Source organism: Panthera onca, chromosome E2 (genome assembly GCF_046562875.1).
Source record: "Panthera onca isolate mPanOnc1 chromosome E2, mPanOnc1 haplotype 2, whole genome shotgun sequence".
NCBI lineage: Eukaryota > Metazoa > Chordata > Mammalia > Carnivora > Felidae > Panthera > Panthera onca.
Genome location: NC_138353.1, coordinates 37,870,114 through 37,890,992, shown reverse-complemented (window position 1 = coordinate 37,890,992; position 20,879 = coordinate 37,870,114). Strand labels below are relative to the sequence as shown.

Below are 20,879 nucleotides of genomic sequence, written 5' to 3'. Positions count from 1 at the left end.
GGCAAGAGTTTTGGGAATAACAAAGCTAGTGGTTTCATAACCAGGATAATGTGTTCAACAAGTCTTATTCAAAAGAGGAGTCTAGCACAGCATTTTATATCAACTGCAATCTTTGTACAGCACAATCTGGGAAACCCGCAAAGAGTGAATTACAGTAATCAGGCTTCAGAATGACAAAGGAGTTAATCAGCATCTCCTTGCCTTTCTCGTGAAGCCTCTCAATCTGGTGATATCACAGAAATTATAAAAAGAAGTCTTCGTGACGGATACAAAATGCTTCTCAAATGATAACATTAAAGACAATGGGAAACACACACACACACAGACACACACACACGTTTTAAATTTTTGAGATGACTGACACTAGATTCTAATCAGAAATACTCCCTGGATAATGAGACAGAAGGAACAGCTGTTTAGCACTTAGGAAGAACTTAAGGCCAACCTAGGACTTAAATTTTTAAACTGCTGCAACAGGGAAATCTCCATATGATTGAATAAGGTTAAGATAAAAATATTGTCTTTTAAATATAGGAAAATCTATTCACAGTAGGGTAATATATACCAGTTGCAGGGCAAGGTGACTCCCCCTCTCCCTTCTTAATTCTGTTACCAGGGTTCACCTCCCATCCCAAACCTTCCCACCCAGCTCTCCAGTGTCAGATTCAAAACCTCCAATGAATTAAATTCATGGAGAATAGATTGTTCTCATTAATTCTCGTGAATTTTCTGATTAGATTAGATTTTCAAAATGAAGTTTGAGGGAAATTCTTCTAAAATGTGATGATTCATGTTCCTTTTTCTGAATTTATTTCATAGTTAATGCTATTGAGACTCCAGCAGGACAGGCTCATTCTCCTTAACACCAATTTGTGTATGTGTGTTTTTTCTTCTCAAAATCTTAGAGCTTCTTATTTTCAAGAAAAAGAAAAGGTTTCTCCCAAGGATGTTCCATGATTTATCCTAGAGTAACTAAGTAAAGGGTTTAAGTATAAATACTAGAACCGTTACTGAGTTGGAAATTTACAAAAGTCAAAGAAATAAGATTTTTTTTTTTTTTTAGTTTTATTTATTTTCAGAGGGAGACAGCACAAGCAAGGGAGAGGAGCAGAAGGAGAGAGAGAGAAAATCCCAAGCAGGCTCCAGAGTCAGCATGGAGCCTGACATGGGGCTCGATCCTATGACCCTGGGATCATGACCTGAGTTGAATCAAGAGCCAGACACTGAGCCACCCAAGCACCCCAAAAGATGTAATGTTTTTAATTGTATCAGCTGCAAGTCAATCCTGGTATTACCATATTTAATTAAGTTGATTTTCTTTTTCTTTGTGAGACTATTTATCAAATGCCTACGTCCATGAGTTTCACTACCCCAGAAGAAAGCATTTTGTGATACTGCTTGCCATAAAATTGAAAACTCTGATTTGTTGTCAGACTGATATTATGGAAGTTTAAGTATAATATTTAATCTTCTGAACACTGCTGGACATCAAAAATGTGTGACTATGAACATGTAGAAAGACATGAGCACTAATTTTGCTTGACTACTTTGTGAAAAAGGAGGGACACAATTCTTGTCTTTGGGAATGGGAAGTTATTTGAAATTAACACCATCAAAGGTGTTTTAAATTGGTTTATTTCAGCAGAAAGGATGTAGGAATCTCCTGTATGTTGTTTGAAAATCAAAGTTGAAACTGGATAAAAATGCCATTTAACTGAGGCTTTCGGTAACTTTTTAGTATCATAGGTCAAAATTTTTGACTTCTTAAATCTGAGAGGAAAAAGAACTTACTATATTTTCTGCTCTTTGCAAGGTGGTTATTTGATACCAAACAATACTTTTTAAAATAAAGAAGTTATCTCTTTGTCGATAAAAGAAAAAGCCTGAAGTGTGGGAGAACATGTGAACCAAAGGATATGATTTAGAGGAGAAATAGAGGGAACTTTTAATGCAACTTTAAGCTTCTATTTTAGGAGTTTATCCATATCTTACAACATCTACGTAGGTGACATGATCTCCCTTTTGAATAAGAATTTTAAAAAAGGTTCAGTGACAAGTGTAGAGATGCCCCAACTCAAGGAGAAAAATGGGAGGGTTGAGGTCACTTGGGGTTTTTCCTAGCCTGCCTTTTTGGCCACCAGGTAGCAGGAAAAATGCTCCAGAAATTCTTTCTTGAATTTTCTAATGAGTCATTGTTAATTATGAGTTTGAGACTAGCGGCAGCTCAGAAAACAAGAGCTATTCATTATACAGTTTTGCACTGAAGTCCATGAAGTGTGCTGCATGCCCTAGAAAACTTGTGGAGACTCCTTGCTTGTCTTAGAAATTATAAAACCCACTCCAAGTATTGTCTAAGAAAAGAGAAAGTGTGAATACGTCCAGGTACAGCTTTCTGGCTGGGTCATCTTGAGCAACTCACTTAACTGAATAGCTCTTACTCGCTTTTTACTGATGGGGAAACAAAGAGCCTGCCCTGCCGTCTCAAAGAATAGCCCTTTGGACAGCAATGTGTTCTTATATTGAAGTACTCTTTGAACTGTAGATGTGTGTTTAACAATGATGTGCTGGAAACATCTTTGACACCTGGGTAATGAACCAGTATGCTGACCATATTTTATAGGGTCTTGGCAGGAATGGGGTAATTGAGGAGAGTTTAATAAGTAACTATTGACAAAACCTTGGCCAGGTTAAGAGAGACCATCACAGGATAACAAAGCACCTCAAGCCTAGCAGCAGAAGAGCGATCATTACCCCTAGACCCAAGAGAACAAGGGATTGGGGCATCTATTGGATACTAGAGTTTTGTTCTAGTAATACCTGAAAAGACTAACCATAGAGTGGGCCAAACATGTGACTGGGATATTTGGGGAGTCTGGAACTTCACCCTGCTACATCCTCGCAATCTCCTTGGGTAATGTGTGTTGGTTGAATCTAATGCAGAGTCAGAAAGTAAGGAAGTTCGTTGAAGCAATCCATAAAGGTCACTGTCCCATGCCAAGAATAGGTAGGAAATGCTGGAAAGTGGATCTGGAGGGGCAATTGGAGAATGTTCAGCACTCTAACCACCATCCAAAGAGGCATTTAAATAAATTTTGGTTGGGAAGGAAAACGGGGAAAGGGAGTAGCATAGTTGGATAACTAGTGTGTGTGAAGAACTTTACATGAATTATCTCACATAATCTTAGTATAACCACAGTGGAAGGCTGATTTATTTTCACCATTTGACAGGGCAAGATACTGAATCCTGATGAGTTTAATAATTTGTTCATGGTAATAAAAGTAGTTAAGTGTGAGAATAACTTAAGAAACCAAACTTGCTTGACTTCAATATGAAGGAGCATCTGTAAAGGGACTCCAGCTTCTCAGTAGATAAGCCTATAAGGTAGTGTGAGGCTGCTTGCTTTTATAGAGGAAGGCATAAACATAGGTGGAGACCCATGGAGCTCTTTTTGTCCCATTTAAGCAAGGCTCTCATCATGATGCTTCACATATATTTTGATATAACTCATACACATTAGGCCAGGTATGCTATTTTTAACTGAGCCTCAATATTATTTTAATTCCGAATGTCTGAGAGATATTACAGTCTTTTTTTTTATTTACACTCTCATGATGTATTTTAAAAAATGATGAGAATAATACATACCAAACTTCTCTGACTCTGAGGAAATTATCAAAATTATTCCAATGAAGTAACCTGAAAGGACTCTTGCATAGACTTCAACCTATCCACTTCTTTGGGGGAAAAAAATGATGCCTTCCTTGGGTAATTATATCAGTTACCTCCGATTATTAGATGTTATATATTAAATTCCAAAGTCCAAAGGATGGCTTTAATTTATGATGAACTTAGAATGTGATGGTACCTAAACTTGACACACACTTGTGTAAATATCATGGGAGTAAAACAATTTTCTAATGGTTCCTACTGGAATTGGGCCCATAATGAAAGTATTCTGAGTTATGAAATATATATCCATACCATAGCACAATAGCCATATTGGCATCCCATCATGCTAATGATGAAGCTTTATTTGTTATTGTTGTTGCCTTAGCTCACAAGTTATATTTTGATACGATCAAATCTTGAAACAAGCCATTATATTGAAAAATATTATGTTACTATCAATATTTCCAAATAAGCAATATTTCCAAATAATTACCTTAGAAATGCAGGGGAAATTCTCTTTAATCCAGAAAGTTTTATTTTACTTGGGCCAGAGACATAACTCACACGTACTCAACAAGAATGTTTTGGGCTAGTCACAATAATTTTTATTATGGGCTTTTACCAATATGGTAGGAGGGCGTATTTTTTGACACAGAATTAAATAAAACTGCAGAACACAGAAAAAATATAGTGTCACCAGTGTAAAGGATCTCATTGTTCTTTGAAATGGGAAAAACTGGAAATAACTGGAATATCCACTGATAATATGTTCATAAATGAACAATCATGCAGTTAAAAGAAGTAATGAGTTGGACCTCTAGATGCTAGTGAGCAAACAAAAGACATCTCAAAGATATCTATTCTGTGATAAAAGAAAGTCCCAAAACAGTGCCTGTATCATGACCACATTTGTGGTTAAATGTTTATATGCATATACACATTTGTATGCATATACATATAATGGCTTTGAAATTGTACACATCAAAATGTTAGCAATATTTATCTATAAAAAGAGGTATGAGAGTAAGGAGAGGGCTAAATAAAGATTTTCAAAATAACTTCAGAAGCATCTACCCAAATTTTGTATCTTTAACAAGAATATTAAATTACTGGTGAAACACATAAAGAAGCAGATGGATGAAACCCTGAAAATATATCACAAAGGAAAAAGCTAACATTTTAGCACTGACGATGTTCTGTTATTTTGTATGATCTTATGTTTTACCTCCTTTCTCTTTTCTTTTTAATTTTTTTCTAAATTTTGTATTACTTTTACAATGGAGAAAATGTAGCTAACTAATTAAAATATAAATGTTGAATAGTACCTTTGGATTTAGACACTCGCCTACATTAATTCTGATTGGTGTTTTATTCATCTGAGTTGATTCTAATAATGCATTTATTTCTTTCATCTCTCTGATGTATTTGTGAGCTTCAGAATAATTTATCTTTGACCTCAGAGCCTTCAAGCTATTTATGTATTTACTCCTCTCATAGGGGAACTGGAGTCTGTGATAAATTGTAAGATTCTTTCACTTCCAGGGTTTTCCTGGGTAGATGAGGCCATGTTTTGATTTATACTTTAATTTGGTAGGCAACAGTATGCCATTCAGTTTACTTTCTAATGTGTATTTTTGCAAGTTCTCTTTTTTATACACTATAAAATGTATTTTTGCAAGTTAGCCACTAATGTCTGTGACTGAAATCTTTCAGTGTTGGCATCAATGATGCACACCAGTTAAAAGGCAAAAGAAAACAGAAGATTATCTGAGTGGGGACTTGATGTAGGGGTGTGTGTGTGTGTGTGTGTGTGTGTGTGTGTGTGTGTGAGAGAGAGAGAGAGAGAGGGAGAGAGAGAGAGAGAGAGAGAGAGAGAGAGAGAGATGCACACATTCATTTTGAATGAGCTGTCTTCCTGAAAGTCATTCTCCCATTTTTCCCCCTCAGCAATTATAAAAACTGCCCTTCCCAACATGGACAGAGAAGCCAAGGAGGAATACCTGGTTGTTATTCAAGCCAAAGATATGGGTGGACACTCTGGTGGCCTGTCTGGGACCACAACACTTACAGTGACCCTTACCGACGTAAATGACAATCCTCCGAAATTTGCCCAAAGTAAGTTTGTTCCCTACACTGGGTGAATATCTAATTACAATGTTTTCGTATTAATTTATTTTCTAATTTTTAGCAATATCCAAAAACCTGACAGCAATCATTGAATGTTTATTATATGTAAGGTATGCCAATGTGTGTGTGTCTGTGTGTATACACACACATATACACATACACACACACATAGATATGAAACAACCAACTCTCCTGTCATTTTGGTAATAAATATATTCTCATTTTACAGATTTTAAAGAAGCTGAGAAAATTTCCAAATATTTAGGGTATAGTAAATAGTGTAGCTAAGAGTTAGAACCAGTCAGTTACAGAACATCTGACTGCAAGACGTGTGCTTAGTTCTCCATTCCCTGGTACCTCCCTTTGTGAACTTGAGAGAGTAATTACAATGCACCTCAGATAGTGCTCTATCAATAGTCCCACTTTGTTGTATAAGAGGAACCACATCTGTAGTGCCTTAGGAGGGGAAAGCAGATAGGCCGTGTACGGTATACTGGCCGCAAAAATAAACACTCTTTCCTGTGACTTCCTGTGGCTCCTTCAGCCATCAGTGATCACTGACCCTACTCATCCTTACTAAAGCCAGGCTCTGCCTCAGAAGCATCTCAACAAAATTCGAGGTAGCCACCATCCATGAATCAGGGAGACAATCATTGTTTTCCAATTTTATGTACGCTCACAGAACCGTTTCTTTTTTTTTTCTTTTGTTTTTAAATTTTTAATTTATTTTGAGAGAGAGAGATTGAGCATGAGCAGGGGAAGGGCAGAGAGAGGGGAAGAGAGGGAATCCCAAGCAGGCTCCATGCTGCCTGATGCAATGTGGGGCTGGGTGTCATGAAGCCGTGAGATCATGACCTGAGCCAAAATCAAGAGTCGGATGCTTAAGCAACTGAATCACCCAGGTGCTCCACAGAACCATTTTCTTGTGAGCACTTATCCAAATACTCTGACAAACTGCATTGTGAAGACCTTTTGATGTGGAGACTCTTGAGTTGAGACATGAGTGATGACTAGGAATTAGCTGGAACAAGATGAAACTAGGGAAGTGGGGGTGTGGTCATGACAGTGGGAGGAAGAGGATATCCCAAAGTCCTGTGAAAGAAGGGTATATGGCCCTAGGTGAGAATTAAAAGAATCTTATAATAGGGGCCCCAGGATAGCTCAGTCGGTTGAGCATCTGACTCTTGATTTTTGTTCAAGTCATTATCTCATGGTTCATGAGATCGAGCTCTGTGAAGGGGTCTATACTAACAGTGAAGAGCCTGCTTGGGATTCTCTCTCTCCCTCTCTCTCTGCCCCTCCCCACTGTCTTTCACAGTAAATAAATAACCTTGCAATAATCCTACTACAATTGGAACACAGAGTCTAAAGAGTTAGGTTAGGCAAGAGTTAGCCATAGTTGGATTTGGAGGCCATTCTGAGTATCATGATCTTTATTCTAAGATCGCTGGGAAGCCATTAAAAGGTTTTACATTATAGGTAAAGTAATAGAATTGGAATCCAGGGAAATAAGAGAAAATGAAATCTGGCCTCCTTCCAATGTGTTCTCCACACTGCAGCCACTTGAAGGGTATGCATAAGCATTCATGTAAAAAAGTGATGGCAGAGCTAGCAAGCCAGGGTGGTCTCTGTGGAACTGGAGAAAGGTGTATAGGTGTGACAGATACTAAAGAGGTAATGATAACAAAACTTTAAGGATATGTTGTATTCTCAGTTGAAGAAGTGAGTTTTCACATTTTTGCAATGAGGGATTACATGCATGCTGGTGCTATTTGCTATGGTAGGGAATACCATAGGAGAACCTGTTGTGGTTTTTTTTTTAGGAGAATTTTTTTAAAGTTTATTTATTTATTTTTTAAAAGAGAGAGAGAGAGAGAGAGAGAACGTGAGCAAGCATGAGCAGGGGAGGGGCAGAGACAGAAGGAGAGAGAGAGAGAATCCCAAGCAGGCTCCGCACTGTCAGCCTCTAGAGCCTGATGTGGAGGTCAGTCTCACAAACTGTGAGATCATGACCTGAACCACAACCAGGAGTTGGATGCTCAATCAGCTGAGCCAACCAGATGCCACTGAACGGAGAGAAGAGCAGGGAGAGAGATGAAGAGGGAGGTAGGGGGAGAGGGAGAGAGACAGATGGAGGGGGTGTTGAAAATGATACATTTAAGGTATTTTTGAGAATTTACCTGCAGAAAAAAAATCAAAGGTAAAAAGAACAGAAAGGATGAATTTTCATTAGGAATTTCAGCATTTTCACTTCTGGCTATGCATAAATCTGATAACAATGCAACCCTTTTTAACCAAATTATTGAAATGGAGAATACCATCTCTCCTGTCCTTTCCCCAGCTCTCTTCTTTCCTTTTCAGTTGCCATTATAGTTAAGGATCTAATATGCAACTCTTCTTTCTCAGAAAATGATTGTTTCAATTCAGCAGTGGCAGGTGAGTTTCAAAAGTGTTCCCTTTCTTAGGAGTAATAACTATTAACTATGATCACACTAATAGAGATGAGTGAGCAGAATAGGAATGGATAAATGTTCCATTTGCTTGGCTTCCCAAAGCTCCCTGATGTAGGACTAGCAGCAAGGTGAAGCCCCTTGCTGGCTTATTGCCTTAACAAGCATACCTAGAGGGATCATCTCAAACCTTAACTGGAATATAAAGTTTGAAGGAAATGGAATCATTACACTAATTATGAGAGAATTGGGAGGCTTGTATTGGATGTGTGGATTTTCAGTGCCTACCTTATGGCAAAACTATTTGGAAAACATTTTTGTTCCCCAGTCCCATAATTTCATGATTCGAGGAGACATTTTTATTTCATCATTAAATAAAAGTGTGCTAGTGCTAGAAGAAAACCTTACTCATCATAGGAAATAATCTTGTTAGATTGCGTAGAATGAGCCTAGTTTATCCAAGGGACTCAGTGATTGAGTTCCAACTAGAATTGGGTAATGTTCTCTAGATTTAATTTTTCCTTTTGTTTTATAGCTCATCGAATATTTATTTATTCCCTTGTTTTGGTTCCAGCGGGAGTAAAACTTCCTGATTGCCTTGACTTTGGGTTCCCCACAAACAGGCATTGAGACAGGAATTTGATTAGAAGTAGTTTATCTTGGAGATGATCCCAAGAAACGTCAGTGGGGAAGTGAGGATGTGTTCGAGAGAAGGATAGAGAGCCAATAATGTGCATTATCAAGCCGGCTACGACTGTGGAGGAACTGGAGCTTTATCCCATCGGGGAAACTCTGCAACGCTGTAAATAGACAAAAGAAAAGAAATAGCTCAAGGTTACCCTACCAGAAAGGGGAGGAGCCTGGGATTCTGTATCCTAAGTTGTGTGAGTCTTTGAGGACTGCTTCTCAGAGGGCATTAATTTTCTGGTAGTTAAGGCCTGACAGGCAGTGGGCAAAATGGGTTCTGAAGGCCAGAAAAAAAGCCTCAGGCAAGAAATGCGGGAGTTGGCAGTTAGATGTGGGGCCGGTGTGTACTGAAGTGGTAATGGCCAGGGGTTATGGTCTCTTCACTCTACCAATGAAATGAGTGACACCAATACAACAGCTAAAGTGATTTGAGTAAAAATGGGACTGATACCACTAATCAGACACATTTTACTGGCCCCACAGGAGAATGAACATACACTATGATTGTATTTTGCCTAGAGAGTCTTGGAAGTAGGATTTCTGGTCTTCAGAGCAATGAGGACTTTAGTAACAGGAGGACTGTTTCATGTGTCTGAACAGCTTGCTGCAGGGCACAGCAGAAGTTTAGTAATTGGATGTTATCAAAAATGGTCTACAGGTCTGTAAATATAAAGGTAACTTCAAAAGTGACTTTCAGTGTGTTACACATTACATCTTTCTGTGCTGAAATTAGCGTAATATTTTATGTTGGGCAACAATGAATATCCCCATGGGCAGCCGGTATGATTTTACAGCAAATTGGAAAGAACATTCACATAGACTCCTTCATATCCCGATGTAAATTTGCTCCAAATATATGCTTGGTAAACATACAGTTGAATAAGTTTTATATCTCAGAAGAGTCTCGAAGAGGGATCACTTCTTCTTCTGGGAACTCTTTGACTCATTTAAAAGATTGTACATTTCGCAGCAAAATGGATATTTTTCTCTTTTCCATCACTGTCCTGTTAATATCTGTAGGTGTGCTCGGAACAAAGAAAGTACCCAATAAATATTTGCTGAATAGGTCAGTAAATGAATGGAAGTTGTGCAGTGCTCAGTGTCTTGTTTTGTTTTGTTTTTTCCTAAGGTCTGTATCACTTCTCAGTACCAGAAGATGTGGTTCTTGGCACTGCGATAGGAAGGGTAAAGGCCAATGATCAAGATATTGGTGAAAATGCACAGTCATCCTACGACATCATTGATGGAGATGGAACAGCGCTCTTTGAGATCACTTCTGATGCCCAGGCCCAGGATGGCATTATAAGGCTGAGAAAGGTAAGCTAAGGAAGATTTTGTTCGTCTTCCAAAGACGTCTTTGAAACTTGAGTTTTGAAGTTGACAGGGGTTGAGCGGACTTCCTGACGTAATCTTAGGATTGGTAAAGGTTTAGCTTCTTCAGCTGTGAAAAAGCAGAGTCCTTTTTGCACCTCATAACCTTGGCCCCAGTTTCCCTTTCAGCTAACTGGGGGGCAACCATTTATCATGGTGTTGGTAGCATCCCATCCTACCCATTATTTCCCTTCATCTATGCCTCAGTGTTCTTCCCTAAGCCAAAGGAATTGGCTCACTTCCTTTGCAGAGCACCCTCGTCACAAAGGGAAGTCAACACTCAAAAGATCACCCTCAAGCAATGAAGGACATAGATTGGTAGACAGTTCTTATTCATTGAAGACATTATTCTGAGGCATATTGTCTATGGTTCTTAAGAGGATTCCCAGTAGGAAAAAGATTCAGATGCCCAGAGAGGTGGCAAGTTCAGTGGCCTTTAATCCTTCCCTATAGAACTCTCCCCATTTCCACACTCCTGCTTCCTGGAATATCTGCACAAAATATATTGAAGATTCCCAAGTTTTTATTGCAGGCTCTACTTTCAGAGAAACTCCAGGACAGACAAAACAGTCAGCCTGAGTTGTTCTGGTCAGCTCTAGCACTAGAAGGGCAGGGCCAACCCTCCTACCATTGGTTACTCCAAACCATGCATCAAAGGTCCAAGCATTATGGTAAACGAAGCTCCTCTTGGCCTTGCTTCCGGGTATGGGGCTACCATGAGAGAAAGAAACATCTAGATGAGTAGTACAGATAATGTATGGCTATTGTATCTGCATTTGCCAGCAGCCATTTCTTTTGTGATAGATGTGAAAAATTCTGTACAGTAGCTTCTGAATTTATTTATCATCTTGACACCTACATTCATAAAAAAAATATGTAGAATGCATTTCATTATCTTATGGGCATGGACCTTTGCAAGGGAAAATATCCTTTTATCCTCATCATGAGTATTTTTTTCAATACTGTTTTTCGAATCTTTTTCACAAAACAGTACAAATTAATTTTAATTAGATGTGTGTGTTCATGAATAAGAATATAAATGGCAGAGCACACTGTTGGGACCCTGTCTTGATCAGCATTATATTCATGTGACTCCAAGCTTACTCTCTAATTCTCTCCATCATGTTACACAAGAACGTGATTCCAACGGCCATGCTCTAAAAATCCCGCCTTGGAGAGATAGTAAGATTATGAACCTGGAGTTTCCTGGACATACTTTTTATACAAAATCAGTGAATTTTTTAAAATTAATTTCAAGCGAGAGGGAAAAAAAAAAAAAAAAGGCTGCATTTATTTTAACTCTGTTCGGAACAACACTAGCTTTCTACCTGGCTTGAGTTTAGGTTAAGAGTTGGAAAGTATTTAAAAACTCATGTTTAAAATAGAATACAGTATAATTATGCTTGAGTCAATTATTGAATAACCCAGAGCCACATTTTCTTTAGCTAATGATTCCTAATGTCATTTTTATTGTTATTATTAACTGCCATCCTCTGCTACCATAAGGTGCTTTTATAAACTGAAGCAGTTAGCCATGTGTTATAGTTTTATTCACTGTTATTCATAAACGTGGAACTATATACTACATGTTTTGACACTGAGAAACCCATGTATTTTCATGTAGAGAGCAATATGTAGGGTGTCATATTTCTACAATTCGTGGGTCTCCTGTTTGATAAGATCCTAAGGACACTAGGGATGTGTTTGGATACATTGTCATTATGTTGAACTAAGAAATAAACAGAACATAATCTGCTACACTTAACAGTGTTTGTGAGGAATTTGAAATTGCAAAATAGTTACAGTAGGGGTGATTGGCAAATTTTTGCAAATGCTGATGTTGAATCGTCTATTCGTGGCTACGTGTGCCTAGGAATTTCAGAATAGACAGGGAAGTGACTATATGCCTTTTTACTAGAAAATACTTCCCCCAAAAGCCGAGTCCCATTAGAACTGATACGCCTTTTTACTAGAAAATATTTCCCCCAAAAGCCGAGTCCCATTAGAACTGAATTCAAGTAGAAAGATCGACCCCAATTCTGAAATAAAGATACATATTTAAGCTTATACAGGAGTTCTGAAAGAGTTCCCTAATGCCAGCTTGTCTTCTGGTTTATTTTTTTAAAAATCTGCATTGCAGATTGTGAAGAATTGCACCTCACACCTAAATTGTCTCTCTGAACTTTGACAGACGTTTATTCATGAAATCTGAAATATTACGAGTTGACAAGAATTGCAATGTAAGGAATCTGACACAGATTGGCTTCTGAGTATTTAGGGGAACTAAATATTTTACCTAACTCTCTTCACCTAGGTCATTAGCTGAAGTCGTAGGGGCTTTTAAGGAATGAGATATTAATATGTCAGAAGTATTGTCAGTAATGGAGCAGTGAGGTAATTTCAAATTGCTTTTAAGTGGTTGGTGGAGGCACAGCCAGACCTAGATATCTATATATATACTGCTCTCACCCTTCCTTCTTCTAAATATAAACACTGATAAATATGTATCTGCATACATATTTCTTTATATGCCCACCTGCTTCAGAGCCCAGAACTTATAATAGAGACCTTCTAAGAATACCCTAAAAAGTAATAAACCTTATTTTAGCCACATGATCAGTAGAGCAGCGGTGATTTTAGAAGCGAAATCAGAAAACACTCTTTGTTGGGATTAGTGCTAAATTATGCTTTATAATGTCTCCTTGGACTAAACAATGATTATTTCTAGTTCTTTACATTTCACACACTGTTGCAGAAATGATAAAATATTCTTCCCAGATAGAGATTGTGTTCGATGCCGCCTTATCTCCTACCAGCAGAGGCCCGATTAACTGGCTGATTGGTATTCAGGTCGTGCCACCACTAGTAAAATTTTATTATGACTCTGAAGTGAAATTTTGATGGCACAATTCATGACTGTGAATATTTTGTGAATTCCAAGTGAAATGAGCAAAACAAAACAAAACAATAGGAGATTAGATTCACTGAGCTTGTATAATAAACAGATATCAATAAATGCCTGTAAAATTTACAGGTTGAATCTGAGGGAATGGAGAGTGATCCCATTAAGGCTCGCAAATGGGCTTAAATGCACATAACTATCATCCATCAGCATTATACTCATTTGTTCTTGCTGCTGTGGTCATTAGCGGGAAACATTCATCTTTGTCATTTCTTAACAGCCTCTGGACTTTGAGACCAAAAAATCCTATACGCTGAAGGTAGAGGCAGCCAATGTCCATATTGACCCACGTTTCAGCGGCAGGGGGCCCTTTAAAGACACGGCGACAGTCAAAATTGTTGTTGAGGATGCTGACGAGCCTCCTGTCTTCTCTTCACCTACTTACCTCCTCGAAGTTCATGAAAATGCTGCTCTAAACTCCGTGATTGGGCAAGTGACTGCTCGTGACCCTGATATCACCTCTAGTCCTATAAGGTATTCCTTTTATAATTTTTTTTAATGTTTATTTTTGAGACAAAGAGAGAAAGGGTGTGAGCTGGGGAGGGACAGAGAGAGAGAGGGAGACACAGAATCCAAAGCAGGATCCAGCATCTGAGCTGTCAGCACAGAGCCCGATGCAGGGCTCGGACTCACAAGGGGTGAGATCATGACCTGAGCGGAAGTCAGATGCTTAACCGACTGAGCCACCCAGGCGCCCCAGGTATTTCCTTTTTAAAAGGCTTAGGGGCTACATCAAAGGACAAGCACATCAGTACAGAATGCAATTATGTGTACATTCTTTGTGGCTGCCTTTGGTAATTAGCTCACGTGACTGAGGGATTTTGGTCAGCACAATGTCTGCATGTGTGTGTGCACGTACGTGCCCAGGCACACATGTTCACACACACCTACTAAGAGCTACATGCAATACCCAGAGCCAGGAATATCAAGATGAATGAAGCCATTGCAGCTTTCAGAGAACTCAGTGAAAATACAAAATTGCATTTTTTTTTCTAGTATTGGGCAAGTATTGCTGGTTTGTCTTCTTTCTCTTCTGACAGTTACAGTGAACTATATATATAAGAACTTGAGAGACATGAGACCACTGCCTCATTCAGTTCATTAAGAGGCCCTTATCTTATTTGTGTCATTCGTGTTTGGCTTTGAAATTATCTTCTTATCACTTCATGGGCATTTCTGATAGGTCAGCATATCTGGACTGGCCCCTTTTAGACAGAATCTTTCTTTGCCATTAAACAAAAAAAAATCTTTTGTTTATATTTTCCCTGCTCAGAATTTTTTCCCAAGATGAAACAATTCGTTTGTTTTTTAATGTTTATTCATTTTTGGAAGAGAGAGTGAGAGCGAGAGGGAGAGAGAGAGAGAGACAGACAGAGAGACCATGAGTGAGGGAGGAGCAGAGAGAAAGGGAGACACAGAATTGGAAGCAGGCTCCAGGCTCTATGCTGTCAGCACAGAGCCCGACGTGGGGCTCGAACCTACAAACCATGAGATCATGACCTGAGCTGAAGTCGGATGTTTAACCAACTGAGCCACCCAGGTGCCCCAAGATGAAACGATTCTTTATTAAAGTTTTTCTGCTTTTTTTAGAAATGAGGCTCAATTCCATTTTTTTGTTATTGTTGTTGAACTGTGTACATCTTTTCTCTTTTGCCATTCATCTACATGACACTACAGGTGCTGAAGCTACATAACATGAACACTGAAAACCTATAACATGTAAACTGGCTAATGATGTGCTTGAGTATAGATTTCAAATATTGTCTTAGAAATGCTTGTTGGAAAAGAGAGAGAGAAAGAGAGGGGTAGGGAGAGACAAGCAGTGAGAGAGGGAGAGGTGGGAAGAGGGAGGAATACAGTCTTAAAGAATTGTCCTTTTAATCTGGGAGTTAGATGTCAGTTCATCCCATCTCATTGAATGGATATATTTTCAACTAATCACAGAAACTCTGGATAAGTGAGCTTTCTGCAAGTTTTATCTATTCACTTTTTTTTTTTTTTATGTATTAAATTTCCATTACTCCCAAGGGCATTGAAACTGTGAGGCTACAAGTGAAACTCACAGAATAGTCGGTGCCCCAAATAGTTTGGGCAAAAAATAATTCTTTTCAGATCCAGAAAAGCTGGTTTTAATACAAGCCACTTCAAAACTCAGGATAATGAAGAGGGTTTCCCAAAAGGATACAAAAAAAAGAAAATTCCCTCAAAAGAGCCCAATCTCTGAGAAGATAAAATCCCACCTGGGGATTTGAAAAATGGTCAGGTGTCCATTCTCAGTTCTGAAGAAGTTCACCAAGCTATAGCCATACAGGATGTCCATAGTTGCCTAAGAGAATTGTATCTCTCAAAGGGCCAAGTGTTGAAAACAAGGGAAAAATGTATCCCGAGAAATAAATGTGCATGGTCATTCATTTTCTGACTACATATTGAAGTTATGAAATGGCTCTGTATTGCGATGCCAATATATAAATACAGGCAATATTTGTCAAATATTCTGTCCTGTTTCATGTTTTTACTACTTGTCCTCCGAAAGAACACAGAAAGGAGCAGTTGCCTCTTGCCTCACATCTCCAAGCATGACACAGAATGAAGGGAGAACTGAATGATGGGGCCAGTTTTAACCCTTGATTTTACACGATTTCTACGCTTTTTAGCAAGGAACATACAAGGGCTCAGGAGTATGCCAAGTCAGGGGCCCTTACAGACAAGGGGGTTTCAGATATTGGGGCAATCACATATAAACCCCAAACATGGAATCCATAGTGGCAGTGGGAACACACTTCCAATGCAGAGATATGCTCTTAATCAGCTAGGAGAAGGTCTGAAGAACTGTTCATGCCACACTGACAGGAACCTCAAATTGGCAGAACTGATTAAAAATCCAGGTTTATGGTTGCCCACATATTTTTGCACATTCTGTTATCTATCCATATACTGATGCAAACGTGGAGATTTACCGATACCAACTCCCGGTTCCCAGTGAATCAAATGATGATTATCACTGTAGTTAACTGTTACTGTTATTGCTGTTGTTATTTTTATTATTACCACTGCTTTGAAAGGCAGGTGTAGAGGACGCTTGAAGCTGGTTAGCAACAACTGTCCAGTTAGAAGTGTTTTGTTTTCAGGCAAGCTAAAGGGGATTAGAGGCCATGTTACCTGGAGAGATGGACAGATAAGATACCACCTGATGACACTGACATCTGTGCCTGTGATAGATTTCAGGCAAGCGCTTATTCCTTGGCATCTATGGTCCCACCCAAAGAAGGGGCAAATACTGTTTCAAAGCATTTTGCAACAGGGCTTTGATGAGTGATTCAGAAGGCAAGCCCCCCCTCAGTGTGCATGGAGGTGGATTGGATGCATGGGATGGGAACGTAAGAATCATCAACTGCATTTTTCAGCACTTCTGCTTTTCTGTACTTGTTCCCCTCCCCCCCGCCCATTTCATTGTGTTATGGAGAGCAGCTCTCCTCTCTCTTTGCACAATTGGTTAATTTGAGTAGAAAATTAAATTTTCTGACTAGCCAGAGCAATGCATGGTTCCTTATAAGTCTAGCAGACAGATTTAGACCCATTTAACCTTTTTAAACAGAACTAGAGGACATGGATATTCAGGGAATTACTGAGTGACAAATAGCTATGGATTATTGTCTCTTTAGAACTGTTGTATTTTATATGCTGACAAGAAGGTACCCATCTTTTAGAGGAATGTTTACTTTGACATGCAGTAAGAAAGAGGCCTTTTTATGGCATTTGCTGTGTTTAAAAACTCAGTTGTTTATTGGTTGGTCAACTTCCCGTAAGACTCAACTTCTTTCTAGAGCACATCATCAAGTTGGAAATATCACGTATTTTAAAATTCTTATACCTAAACCTGTACTTTTTGTTAATTTATTTTTTTAATTTAAATCCAAATTAGTTAACATGTAGTTTAATAATGATTTCAGGAATAGAATTTAGTGTTTTATCACTTACATATAACACCCAGTGCTCATCCCAGCAAGTGCCCTCCTTAATGCCCATTGCCCATTTAGCCCATCCCCTGACCCAACACCCTACCAACAACCCTCAAGTTCTCTGTATTTAAGAGTCTCTGTGGTTTGTCTCCCTCTATATTTTTATTTTTGTTTCCTTTCGTCTATCTTCATCTGTTGTGTTTTTTAACTTCCACATATGAATGCAATCATGATATTTGTGTTTCTCTCACTGACTTATTTTTCTTAGTATAATATACTCTAGTTCCATCCACATTGTTGCAAATGGCAATATTTTTGATCTTTGATCTTTGAGTACAGTTCCATTGAATGTATATACCACATCTTCTTTATCCATTAATCAGTCTATTTGGGCTCTTTCCATACTTTGGCTATTGTCAATAGTGCTGCTATATAAACATTGGGGTGCATGTGCCCCTTCAAATCAGCATTTTTTTTTATTCTTTGGATAAATACCTAGTAGTGCAGTTGCTGGGTCATAGAGTAGTTCTAGTTTTATTTTTTTTTTTAGAGTTCATTTTTAAGAGAGAGAGACAGAACATGAGCAGAGGAGGGGCAGAGAGAGAGAAGGAGACACAGAATCTTAAGCAGGCTCCAGGCTCTGAGCTGTCAGCACAGAGCCTGACATGGGGCTTGAACTCGGGAACGGCCAGATCATGGCCAAGGCCAAAGTCAGATGCTTAACCAACTGAGCCACCCAGGCACCCCACTAGTTTTAATTTTTTGAGGAACATCCATACTGTTTTCCAGAGTGGCTGCAGCAGTACCTAAACCTGTGTCTGTAACTACATTCGTACCTGTATCTTTGTCTATACCCTTTCAGGGGAAAGAGGACAGTGGCATGGAGGGTCTTACCTTGTCCCTGCCAGGAACATTCATTAAATACTTGCTACTCTTTTCAATACTAAATGTCTCTGAGTAATATTGAATGAAGTCGGGTAAATTATTTATATTTAAAAAGGTGATACATTTTGAGCTTACATTTTGAGCAATCCTATCATTGCTACTTCCTCCAGCAGCTGGTCTCTGGAATTCTCTTAGACTCAGTTTCCTCATATGTATTTTGGGTTAATATCCTGTCCCTCACAGGGTAACTGAAATAATTAAGTTATTAAATTTAAAAAATATAGTAGCTACTAGCATTGCCAGTTAATAAAGCCACCATCAATTTCATGTCCTAAACACAAATTAAAAATCCAGTATTTGTGCTCTTGGGTGGCTCAGTCGGTTAAGCGTCTGACTTCAGCTCATGTCATGGTCTCCTCGTTAGTGAGTTGGAGACCCTCACTGGGGTCTGCACTAACACACAGAGCTTGCTTCAGATCCTCTGTCTCCCTTTCTCTCTTCCCCTGTGCCCCATGTGTGCCTGCTCTCTCTCTCTCTCTCTCAAGAATAAACATTTTTTTTTTAACTCTGGTACTTATGTAAGCAGAGTTTCCTCTACAAATGGTTGCTTCGCTGTGCAGAATTACCTGTTTTTCCTTTAACAGTTAGCTGCTAAATAGTCTAACCTCAGTTAGTGTAAAACGCCCCTGCTACTGCAGTGAGTATTGTTACTGGTGAGTGCTTAATATGTGACAAGGATGTGCTAAGTATACTCATTTCATTCCCTAACACCTCTGTGATAGAACATGTATTCTCATTATCGCAAACTGATGAGGAAACTGCAGATAAAAAGCCTCAATTGCTGAGTATCACACAAATACTGTAGTGGAACCATGAAGCATACCTGGGTTTTCCTGACAACGCAGTGCCTATCCTCTGTCCCTCTGCCTCACTCTATCCCTGAGATCTCTGTGGCTTCACCCATGTCTCTGCCTGCTGGAACAGCCGAGCAGGACCAATTTTAATTGAAATAATAAACTGTGCATTCTCTAAATGGCCTCATTCCATTCAGGATGCATACCAACAAGGAAGGAAGATAGACCAGGTCTGTGACATTAATCAGAGCATGGGTGGAATGCTCTTTGCTCCTCAGCCCTACCCCCTTTGTATGAGTTTTGTTACTATTGGCTGTAAACACAATCGTGATGATGGAGGTAAAAGAAGAAATGATGTTCTAACAATAACATAAATGAAACATGGTGTAAGTTACTATTATGTACCAATTCACTTTAATTCTCACAAAAGTTGCTGTGAAGTCATCAGTGTGATTCTAGTTTTATGGAGAAGGAAGCTGAGTCTCTGAAAAAGTTCCCTGTGTGTGTATTAGGGATTGCAGGGCCAGGATTTAGATGTAAATTTATTCTTACCATTGACTACTATGTCTGTGCATGCTTCTGGCATCTTGCATGAGGAGTAGGCTGATGACAACTCATATTTACTGAGCCCATACTTAGTGACAGACACTCTGAAATGCTGTTATGTGCAGTAAACTGTTTATGTAAGGTAAAAATTCTTAGCACAGGGTAGGTGTGAAATTCTAAGTCAGTGCCTTCATGTAAATCCTCTATGGTTCGTTTTTCCCTTTAAATAAATTTATGAGAAGTGTGTATTTGATGTTACCACTGTGTTGAGATGACATGTGTCTGGGGTTTTTTAGTAGTTGCTTCCTGTTTCTTTCAGAGCCTTCACCTTGCGTAAGACTACATGAACTGCTTAAATTAGAAGTAGGGATAATGGCCATTCAGCAGGCAGAGTAGACGGACACCTGATCATGGTAGGCACAGTGCTGTGTTGTCACAATTCCTCTCCTGAAAGTAAGTGCCCACTCAACACAAGAGATTACATTTTTAGTTCCTACTTGTACTTGGGCATTTTTATAATTCACTGTGGTTATCCAGCTTGCTGTTAATGAGCTCTTTTCCTGAAAACACTCCTTACAATCCTGATGCCCAGTGATGCAAAAGTGGAAATATTTCATTCAGTAGAGAACCTGGCATTAATTTGGAGAGTAGACTGTGTGTTGATTGACTCCTCAGTCTTGCAATAACTTCCATTTTAGGGAAGGACCTATTTTTTGTTTGTTTTTATTTATTATTATTACTCTTATTTTTTTGGTGATAAGAACACTTTACATGATTTCTGTCTTTTAACAGATTTTTAAGTGCACAATACAGTATTGTTAACTGTAAGTACAGTATTGTAGAGCTTATCTCTGGAATTTATTCATCCTGTGTAACTGAAAGTTTATATCCATTAATTAGAGACTCCCCATTTCCCCCCTCCGCCAGCCCCTGGCAACCACCATTTGATGCTTCTATGAATTTGACTATTTCAGATTGTCTCCCATAAGTGGAATCATGCGGTACTTAATGTTTCTGTGATTAGCTTATTTCACTTAGCATAATGGCCTCCATGTTCACCTATGACATGGCATATTACACAATTCCCTTTCTTTTTTTCAATATTTATTCTTGAGAGAGAGAGAGAGACAGAGGGAGTGAGAGAGTGCTCGAGGGAGGAGGGGCAGAGACAGAGAGGGAGACACAGAATCCGAAGCAGGCTCCAGGCTCTGAGCAATCAGCACAGAGCCCGACATGGGGCTTGAACCCACGAATGGTGAGATGATGACCCGGGTCAAAGTCGGATGAGCAACAGACTGAGCCACCCAGGCATCCCTACACAATTTCCTTTTTTAAGGCTGAATATTACTCCGTTCTATCAACATACCA

General features: G+C 39.0%; 1 protein-coding gene across 5 annotated transcripts in view; it reads left to right on the top strand.

The window, feature by feature from the left end:
* Nucleotides 1–20,879, top strand: part of CDH8 (cadherin 8) — a 362,321-nt gene that overhangs the window by 185,344 nt on the left and 156,098 nt on the right. For all 5 annotated transcript variants that reach the window (XM_060650613.3, XM_078438839.2, XM_060650611.3 and 2 more), the window contains 3 exons: nucleotides 5,618–5,785; nucleotides 10,064–10,251; nucleotides 13,488–13,741. In XM_060650613.3, coding sequence (XP_060506596.3) covers nucleotides 5,618–5,785; nucleotides 10,064–10,251; nucleotides 13,488–13,741 — 610 coding nt within the window. The remainder of the gene's footprint in view (nucleotides 1–5,617; nucleotides 5,786–10,063; nucleotides 10,252–13,487; nucleotides 13,742–20,879) is intronic.